Source organism: Sardina pilchardus, chromosome 8, assembly GCF_963854185.1.
Source record: "Sardina pilchardus chromosome 8, fSarPil1.1, whole genome shotgun sequence".
Lineage (NCBI taxonomy): Eukaryota > Metazoa > Chordata > Actinopteri > Clupeiformes > Clupeidae > Sardina > Sardina pilchardus.
In genome coordinates this window covers 12,371,138-12,381,450 of record NC_085001.1, presented here as the reverse complement: position 1 = coordinate 12,381,450, position 10,313 = coordinate 12,371,138, and the positions used below count along the sequence as shown (strand labels likewise).

The window sequence follows — 10,313 nt, the reverse complement described above, 5'->3', positions numbered from 1 at the left end:
TGGTCGAAGTAGGCTTTTGCTCTTACAGTATTACCTGTGACTACGTTATGGTATTGTGAGACCACAGTTTTGAGTAATTTAAATAAAGTAGTTTCAAATAATCCCTAAAAAAACAGTGTTCATATTGTCTCACTTATGTGGCCATGACATTCCTTCAATGGTAATATTCAGAATCCTCAAATAATCCATCACTACTGCAAAATGGTGATCACATCTACACTTTCTCTGATTGGCTGAATGAATGGAAATGACACTGGATGTAAAGTGCCTACTGAAAGTATTGTTTATGCATGGTTTTCATACATGTAAACGGAATTTTTCAAATAAAATATAAAATAAGCTGATTTAGATGTTTTCATTTATGGTATTTGTAGGGACAAGTTCTTTCCTCCCATTCTGAAATCCATGCCTTTCTAAAATATATATATATGAATGTTTTTACTGAATGTGTAAGAAACGACACCTCTTCCAGTAACAATTTAAGATTTAGGACGCCACTGTGCAAGGAGGAAACAAAACACTAATCTCAACCAAATATTTATTGTGCCTTTTAACTAAGAAGAGAGACAAAGGTATGGATTCACAGTCCAACCAAGGATGAAGACACCAGAATACCCATTTGAAGCTACTTCCCTTGTGCATCCTGATGTTCTCCATTCTGTAGAGCTTGGGGTCTGCCTTGAACTGTGATGTTTTTCTCCCCTTAAAGCAAAATCTGACCCAATGAAAAATTTAAATATCTCAATATTACCAAAACCATACATTCAGACATATAAAAGTAGGCACAACACACAATCCCGACATGAATTTGGATGAAGGAACCATTAACAAAACACTCACACTTCATGCGGCCTTTTGCAGCTACTTACTCGTGCACGCACACACGCAGGTATCCTCTCATGAACACAGAAATGTGTTCTCACTCACTCACACAAACACACACGCACACACACACAGTAATCCTCAGATCTCCAGTTCCTGATGTAACTGTACAGTCTGTGATGTCATTAGAGCTCGTCATGTCGGAGCGGTTCATTGCTTGGCTGAATGAATACACCTTCCATAACCTTCCAGTAGTTGTGATAATTGGCGGAGTGCATCCCATGGACCTCTCTCTGCCCGCGTATGGGGTGACCGTACTGCTCGCCAGTCACGCTCAGGAAAGCGTCGGTGCCCACGTGTTTGAAGCGCACCGAATCATCCCGATCCCAGTAGGTGTTTCCACACTGCACCATCCAAACATCTAGGTCATCTCCTTCTCCATTCTCACCAAAGGCACTCACCTCCTACAACAACAAACACAGAAAATGAACTTGACATGGCAACAAAGCTGGGTGCAAAGGGAAATGGGTAAGGCATTCATAAAGGTTAAAGATTTATATTTAATTTCTAGATACAGTGACTTGGGGAGCCTCTATAAAAGCACAAAAACACAAAGTAAGCACAATGTTTTTGTATATTTTTCATTAATTTTTTTACTATTAGGGCCTATTACTAAGGTGCATTATCGGTTCTATGTGACAACTGTGGTCCTTGTGAAACACATTCTCCTCCAGTATGTGTGATACATGCATATAGATGGAAATGATAATGATGCAAACTTGAAACTACTGGTTTCTGTAAGACTGGAGGAATACAGGTCTGTGTAAAGCTGATCTTGCCAGTCAATGTTTCTGAGTATTGTTGTTATATGGCACGTTCCCATTAATCTTTGACCACAACACATGGGACCAGTCATGTGATTGCCCAGCATCATTGCCCCCCCCCCCACCCCCCCCCCCCCCATCCATCCATCCATCATCACCTTCTCCTTACCTGGTTGTTTGACAGAGGGGAGCTGAAATGATGAGAGTGAAGGTTGCGGCCAGTTGTCATATGAGTGATTCGGATTTGCTGCCCACACTGGATGGGAGATCCACGCTGGCAGATGACATCGGGCTTCCCGCGGATCCTCCAATAGCTGTTCGAATCATCTGCGCTGTCAACTCCCGTCACAGACTGCTGACCGCTACCTATGGTCATGGATAACTCAAATTACCTACACTTACACAAACAAACTAACATGAGCTTTTCCTGGGTTTCAACACTTAGCCTATCATGGAATATGCACAATGTAAAAGCTGCATGATGATGTCTTTGGCAGGTACCTCGGAGACACTTTAGAAAGCCCGTAACACGAAGCTGATAACTGACTGCTACTGTTAAGTGATAGGAACCTTTGCTTAAACATTCACCTTCCAGCAGTTAGCTTAACTCACTATCCTAGCATGTTCCTGCTAATACCAGAGCCTTTACTAACGTGTCCCTTACCATTGACTATATGTATGGTCCTTACAGGACTCCTTACAGGACTCTAATATTATATGTGGCTATAGCGATAAAGTGACAGAATCCATATCAAACCATTAGTGGATCACGTTACGTGGCTCTAATTGATGGTTATCGTGGGTAGCTAGCCAGCTATACATCCAGTTATGCACTGCCATAACGTTTAGCCATAATGGCTGTAACAAGCTAGCACTATCTGTGTAGATAGCTCACAACATATCAACCCACTGTTTTCAGAGAAGACAAGCCCAGTAGAACAACTATGCTATTTAATCAATGAAGAATGATGTAGACATCACTATAAATACTAACTAAGCAAAAAAGTCAGAAATTATTTAACTGACTCAACAATGAAGTAATGGCAACGTTAGCTATGCCAGCTGGTTAGCTTACCTGATCCGTATTTCACATCATGAGAATGTAGCCTGACGTTGTGCCTGGTGTTCAGTAGTTTCACGAGAGATCCACATGTAACATAATTTGAGTCTAGTTCACGTCCTTCACTTTTAGCAACAAAAAACACCAAACAAAGTAAGTTCGTTAACATGCGAATAACTTGAGAGAGGTCCATTCTCTCTATATTGTACAACTGGTTTCGGCAGCTAGCTAGCTGGCTAGCCACATCACCACAACTACAGAGGAGGTATGTTGAATGAACGCAGATTGATTCACATGCCGGAGAATTCAGACCAATCACAGCTTGACAAGTCCCACAACCCGGAAACTCAGTACTTACACGGAACGTAGTCATTGGTCACTGTTTAGTAAAATCATGACGCCACAAAATTGACAGGAAACTTGAAAATGTCCATAGACCATGTAATAATTGTTGGTAAAAAATATTGTATACAGTTAAAGTCAAACACGAGATCCAGTCACGAAGAAGTACAATCAAGATACAGGGTTTAATTCAGCTGGAAATAGGCCATTCATATTTAGACAGACAGTACAGATACCATACAGGGCCATTAGAATCAATACTTTTAGTGTCAAAGTGATCCACTAGTGAGAAATACTAAGTTTTAAACCACACATTCGAATATTGGACCTATAATGCAGAACTTTTTACTATTGTCTTTAAATTTAGCCATACCATGCTTTAGTTGTTATTATCATATATAATTAACTAAGTGACTTATTTGATTGCTATTCTCATTTCACTGTTTTATTTCTCATTAGGTTAGTGCTTAAAATTATTGTTCTACTGATAATATTACTATTTTCCCTAGTTTGTAATTGTTCACTGTTAATTTAATTTGTATTGTTATTTATTTGTATGTCGCTTTGGACAAAGGCGTCTGCTAAATAACCATAGCCATAGCCATAGCCATAGCCATAGCCATAGCCATAGCCATAACTTTAAACCATATTCTTCATAATGCTCAATTTCACTTTCTCTCAGAATAATCTGTAAAACCAGAGATGCATGCAAGTATTTATTTCATCAAGAAAGATAGGCCTATTGTCCATCACTGCTCAGGTAATAGGCTAGGCAACTCATTTAGTGGATCCAATGGGAGGTTTGACTATTATGCCGAGCTGGTTGGAGAGATGCATTTCTATTCTTGTCTGTCGGTTTAGACTGATGAAGGCTGACTGCAGGATATCTGACAAAATCCTGCTTGTGTCTGTTTGTTGTCCACTGCACCCAGCAGGTCCTTGACTTGATGTCTAAAGAAAGGACATGAAGATGAAACAATCACGGTTCTGTTTTGTTAAGCTCAGAAACAAGTATTGGCACACACAGACTAAAAAAACCTGACTAAAATCCTAAATTACAACTTGAAGAGAGACCTGGTCAAGCCATTCCACTGGAATTGATGGAATCGTTGTCCCTTTACGCTCCAATGTTTGACAGTTGTTTTGACTTTTTGACTCTTTGCCTTGGTTTTTGGAGCACCCATCTGACTTAGTACCAGTAGACGGCAGAATCCTCTTCTTTGCTGACTTCTTCAGTGAAGGTGGAACTGATTCATTGGTGAAGTTCTGTGATAAAGAGCTATTACCTAAAGTAGACCTACAATTGTTCTCCGTAGACGAAACCTCTTCTTTATTCAAAACAAAGAGAGGACTTCCATCTGCCCTTTTGGTTTGCAGGAGTTTAAGTAGGACCCTGGAGGCGGTTCTTTCTAGCTCTTTGTAAGTACCCCTTTCCACTAAAAACTGCCTGAATTCATCTTCCAGTTGTGCTGCCTGTGGGTCACTGCTGTGAGGAGAAGATGCATTCCCATGCATAGCAGCAGAACTAGATACATCATCATCATCATCATCATCATCATCCCCAGTATTAATCCACTGCGTGTCTTCCATGAAAATCAGTGGTCTGAGAGAACTGTTAGGCCTACCTGGGTCAGATACATCAACCATGAATGAGTTACACTGACTGCTGGGTGTAAAATAAAAATCACTGGTACCCTTGGAATCCATCTCTGCAAAGTTATATACTCAGTGATGTCAAGCCAATGTAACCTCTCAGACAAACCAATAATGGTTTGGAAGTCGGTGCCAAGGAATAGTTATAGCATGATCTCCCCTTCAGCTCAGTTCTGTTCATTGTAGCCTATGTTGTATTGTTAACAAAGAATCTTCAGAAGGTTCGGTTAATTGTGACGACATCAAACAATAGTAAAGGTACAAAAGCAACATTTTGCAAATGCTCTCGATTATTCAATCGTAAAACAACACGTCCATAAAGTTTGCAGTGCCAAACACCGGCGAGCCACTTGGAAGGCATCTCCATTAATTAGTAGCCTACGGTACAGTACATGTCCACTAGAGGGTGTAAAAACCCGGAAAAGGAAGTTAAAGAATCTATTAAACGCGCCCTGAGCTATAAGATTGAGGTTCATGTTTTTGATGGCACTGTATTAAAATGGGTGAGTTTTGTTATATTTTTGCTTTGATTACCTATGTGATCGTTTTGTAAATCAGTAGGTAATCGTTTGATGTAATGTGTTGCTAAATGAGTTGAGGACTGTCCATAATTCGGTCCGTCTGCTCTAATAATAGGTTTGGATTTTGTCTCGATTACATAAAACTGTTGTGCAAATTGGTTAACGTTAGGTTGTTAGTCAACCTCTCGTGAGTAATTGTCACGCGGCAAGAAATTATGTAGGCTGACTTATTTAAGAAATAGGAAGCACTATGCATTTGTGTCTGTTTTACATTGCCATTTGTTCAAGAGCAACCAACATAGTTTGCGAACTAGCTAGCCTAGAAAAGACTGAGAGAGGGAGATAAAGCAGTACTTACATGTCTAATCAGATGGTTAGCTAATCTGTTCAAGCCATTTAGCATTGGCATTGAAGTTGCCACTTTCCCCAACGGAAACAGCTGTCAGTGAGCGGAATTTTTAAAGACAAATATTGGTCAAGTATAAATAGAATCTACGGTAGGTGGAGGCGGAAAAGCTAGATAACTTGTATCATATCTCTAAGGAAATTCTTGGCCAGTACATTATTGTCACGTCGAAGTAGCCTTAATATGGTCACTCACTGGATTTATTCACATCAATTTTGTGACAGCGTAATTTACCAGTTAACCTTTAACTGCTGTTGGCCCCGCCGTATCAGTCTTTCTTTCTTTAATTGATAGCACTTTCGCCTCCAGCCAAGTCGAGCGAACATGCCTCAGCCCAAAGTCAAACTGGTGGTGACTGGGGACGATTTTGGGTATTGTCCGAAAAGGAATCGTGGAATAGTGGAATGCTTCCAGTCCGGTGGTGTGTCAAATGTGTCGCTGTTGGTTAATGCCACATCGGCAGTGGATGCCGCAGATCTTGCGAAAAGGTAAGTCAAGCTTTGCCGGGGGACCTGTCTGTCAACAAGTGTCAGCTGATGCAACCATCAAACTTCTGCGTAATGTAGCTACACTTTCCTCAAACCCTGTTTCATTTATTAAAGACATCTCATACCCATTGGACTACACGCGAATCTTTCTGAAGGTGCCCCAGTGTCTCATAATCTGAAAGGGTCCACGCTCCTGAATGAGGATGGATTCTTCCATGGAAAGACAGAATTCCGAAAAGTTTTACAAAGCGGACAACTGAACATGTATGAGGTAATATTTAGTTGTATGTATCGCTTTTGAGGCACCTAGTGTTGTGAAGTATTATTGGTCTGCGACCAGGATGGTGGTTTTGAGAACTTCATGTAGCCTAATATTTGCGCTGACAGATGTTCGCATCTCTGAGTAATGTCCTTGTGAAATGTTCATGTCTATGATGTAGGTGTCTACTACTCCCACCCACTGAATGCGACTGCTTGAATTTTCCGGTAAAGGGAGTGTTTAAATGTATAACTTTTAACAGCAAACATTGAGTAACTTTGGGAAGTAATATGATAGGAAAATAATATAACAGCATAACTTATAAATATATGAGCTTCATTTCTGATTCATCTATATTAATTTTCCAATTAAAAGAGGATTTGGATAGCATAAGAGAGATGATTTTATGAGATGTGGTAACGTATAGTTGTCTACAGTGGCCAACAAACCACTTACTGTAGATCCCCGAGTGTAGTGGTTGTAGAGCATCACACCCAACACAAATAGATAAATAGATGAACTGGTAAGGATATTCTCACTGTGCTCATGATGTAGAGATATAACTGTTGAGTCAACACAAGGTTCTCCTTGTAACTTGATATAGGGGACCTGTTTGTTTTGTCTTATGGTGTTTGTTCTATTCCCTTGAGGTTGAGGAGGAACTGAGAGCTCAGGTGAAGCGCTTCTGTGAACTCGTCGGGCACTTGCCCTATCACATGGACGGCCATCAACACGTGCACGTGCTGCCAGGTAACATAGGGTTAAAGTCCAACTCACCTACCTACGACAATTCCTGTGTAGTAGCTGTTTGTTTCTTAAAGACACATAGTGGGTTGGTCAAACCCTCAGAGATTGATCGTGGGAACTTGTGTGTGCGTGTGTGTGTGTGTGTCTGCGTGTGTCTGCGTGTGTGCGTGCGTGCATAGTTTCCTCCTGATGTTAAAACAGAATGTAATTCAAAAGTCAAAGTGCAGTTCAGAGAGTGGTTACAGCTACATCTCTAAACATTATTCAATCTATGCATTGAAGACCTACATTATGTAGTATGTAGGTCACACACATACACTTACAAACACAAAAACTTACATTTGCATTATTTATCTTTTTGGCGAGGCAGAGGTGCGAGAAGTGTTTGCGCAGGTTCTTGCAGACTTTGGTATATGCTACACGCGGATCCCTGTAGAGCCTGGCCTTCACACATGTCCTCACATTTCACCCCAACTGCATGAGTTCTACGCCCAGGTCCAGAAAGATGCTTTGCTGTCCGTGGAGGTTTTCCGTCGCCACGGGATCAGGTTACTGTTTTTTTTATTTGTAAACATATGCATTTAGCATGTCAGTGTTTGATCATACGTAGTCTTATAATCTCTCTTTTTGTTTTGGCATAGGTGGCCAGATGTTTACCTGGGCTTGACAACTATGGGAGAGAATATGTCGGTAGTCAACATTAAACAGGCTTTAGGTTATGCTCTCGGAGCCAGATGCCTTGCCAACAGTTTGACTGTACCTTCGACGGGTACACAGGCTGATGAAATCGCTGCACCAAACACTGTCCGTCCCATTACTGCAGAGCTAATGGTCCATCCTGGATACCCCAGCGATCCTCTGGAGGGAGGGTGTGGTCAAGGTCCAGATGACTTCTCCCAGTCAGAGGATCGCCAACATGAACTGGAAACTCTAACTGACCCTTCTCTGTTGGCATATTACAAGCAAGAGCGCATACAGCTTTGTGCCTTCAGGGATCTTTAAACCTGCTGCTCACTGGAAGACACCAAAAAAAAAAAGAAGAAGAAATCACCTCAGTTTTCAAAAGCAAAATCTTGATTGATTATAACGTTTAAATGAGAAGTTACGAGGTGTCAAGCACCTGACACTACTGTTTTATATTGTTATATAACCTCATGCTGGAAACAGATATTTGAGCCATGAACAGGGACATGTGTCCCTCACAGTAGCTGGATGTTTCACATGTAGCCATTTAGTTTTTAGTGAGACTGTAAGACTAATATGTCCAAATCAAATGAGGATTATGGCCATGAGATGTTTTTATCTGGTGATTTTATATGTTTTATAGGGACCCAAAAAAGTATTTATGCTATTTTAGACATTTAAAATTGTTATTGTTGGTAACTGAGTGAAGTCTGATTGATTTAATGAAGAATAAAGAATGAAGTTCAATGTCTTTGAAGCAGAATTAAGTTTGTCTTATTAAATATGGGGATTTTGGTCAGTGTCCCGATTTTGGTCCAATGTATTCTCTAAATAGAACCCTTTGTCATTCTAACAGTTCTCATAAAGCCACACATTTTCCATATGCATGTCAGGTCACATACTGAACCATAACTGATTGATTGTCAGGTTAAATAAAGATATCACTCTGGATAGTTAAAATAAATACCTAAAGCCGGGTTCCCATGGACATGGAATTGTAAAATCCCAATTTCCAGGCCTGGAGAAATCAAGGAATTCAGTAAATTCATGGAAAGTGTTGGAACAGTCATGACAAATCATTTGGTCAGACCAGGGAGGAGGAGGTATAGTAGGCTACACCATGCCAAAGATTGTGATCGTTTGTGCTTCTTTCCTACGAGATATAGAATGGTGGAGTGGCTGTCACCAGGGCATTTTGCCTGGGCCTCAGTCCCAAATGTTCTACGTGAATTAGTGTAAGTGTTTAAGTCGGACTATTGAAGTCAGAATAATGGGGTGTTGGAACAGTGAGCAGCCCCCACTGAGGTGACTACCTCATCGAGGCCCAAGTTGTTGAAGGAGAGCCCCTTAGACGAGCTCAGTGATTTGTGAGAAGGCTCCCTCAAGCAAGAATTTCCAAGGCACACCTTTCTAAACTATGACAGCTATGAAAATGGCAGTTGTGGTTGTTAGTAGTGGTTGCAACATGTAGCCCAATGAGAACTTTGAAAAATGTGTGGAATGCTAGGTATCAATGGTTTAAGCTGGTTTCAATAGGAGGGAGTTGAAAAGAAGCCGGCCCATAGCCCACATTAACATTCATATTAAAACATATATATGGAGATATCTTAAGATGGTAGGAGGAACATCTCTAGATAGAACCTGTTAGAAGAACTGGCTAGAAATTAATGTAATGTAAGAACCTGCAGTCTGATGTAGTGTTAAGGCTTGAAGTTGACCAAATAAAATAATTATCCAAAGCACAAGGCTCAAGCAACACCCGAATGACTGAAACGAGTCAAGCGAGTGCTCTAGGATGACCAGGTTGCTGATCTAAACCAGAATGTGGCACTGTTTGAAAGCCATGGTCCAGAATTACCATCCAATCAACCAAATCTTAAGACAGGGGGTGGTGGGGAGGAATCACAGCACAGCCATGTCTAAAGCTGGTACTTTATCTCAGAGGACTTACAGCTCTTAAGGCAGAAAACTGTTTTTTTTTACACGGGATCAATATATGAGGAAGTGAAAGCACTTTATCTCAGCTTTTATATTGCGTAAAATGCTACATTTTGGCATGATTGTTCACAATAAAAAATAGCCATGGGCAAGATATAAGTATGTTTTGTAATCCAGAAAAGGGAAGGTGATAACTCTAGGTGAAACATTGTGTGAGTTTATCATTCAGCTGTGTTTCAAGAGGTTGAGAATGTTTTCTGGGTTTCAGAAATTAGTCATGACCCCTTTTAGTCATTCAATTTCATAGAGCCTTTCTGTATAGTGTCCTCTTGTGGTGCTTTGCCAAAATTACATCTAGTTACTCCAGAAGCTTAATTGAAAAAATACCACACTGAGATTTCACTTATGATTTTAAACCAATTTTTTCTTTCTTGTAAAAAACAAAAAAAGGAAAAGTCTCAGTTGTGTAGCAAACTCAACTCTCCATCTTTCACTGACTGGTGTCATGACTTTAACTTTACTGCACATGGTCACTGAAGTTTGTATCAAAACTCACAATTTTCCTCAGA

The 10,313-nt window shown here is 40.5% G+C and overlaps 2 protein-coding genes and 1 long non-coding RNA gene across 4 annotated transcripts; 1 reads left to right on the top strand and 2 right to left on the bottom strand.

Moving 5' to 3' along the window:
• Positions 1-521: 521 nt before the first annotated feature.
• On the bottom strand, positions 522-2,979 carry sdf2l1 (stromal cell-derived factor 2-like 1). The gene is made up of 3 exons (XM_062542744.1): positions 2,722-2,979; positions 1,816-2,012; positions 522-1,286 (listed from the first exon to the last, which is right to left on the bottom strand). Exons 1-3 carry the CDS (start codon positions 2,897-2,899, stop codon positions 1,008-1,010), a joined length of 654 nt encoding a protein of 217 aa, XP_062398728.1. The 5' UTR covers positions 2,900-2,979; the 3' UTR covers positions 522-1,007.
• A 772-nt stretch (positions 2,980-3,751) lies between these two features.
• Positions 3,752-5,081, bottom strand: LOC134088668 (uncharacterized). The gene is made up of 2 exons (XR_009939986.1): positions 4,123-5,081; positions 3,752-3,999 (listed from the first exon to the last, which is right to left on the bottom strand). It is a non-coding gene; the product is annotated as an uncharacterized LOC134088668 (long non-coding RNA).
• A 64-nt stretch (positions 5,082-5,145) lies between these two features.
• On the top strand, positions 5,146-8,563 carry ydjc (YdjC chitooligosaccharide deacetylase homolog). Of its 2 annotated transcripts, none has more exons than XM_062542742.1 (6): positions 5,146-5,204; positions 5,938-6,116; positions 6,231-6,387; positions 7,026-7,125; positions 7,493-7,670; positions 7,764-8,563. In XM_062542742.1, the coding sequence occupies exons 2-6, from the start codon at positions 5,953-5,955 to the stop codon at positions 8,122-8,124; spliced, it is 960 nt and encodes a 319-aa protein (XP_062398726.1). In that variant the 5' UTR covers positions 5,146-5,204; positions 5,938-5,952; the 3' UTR covers positions 8,125-8,563. The 2 variants fall into 2 exon arrangements, with proteins under 2 accessions (XP_062398726.1, XP_062398727.1); XM_062542743.1 differs by lacking the exon at positions 5,146-5,204 and adding an exon at positions 5,581-5,719 and having other exon boundaries at positions 5,923-6,116.
• The last annotated feature ends 1,750 nt before the right edge of the window (positions 8,564-10,313 follow it).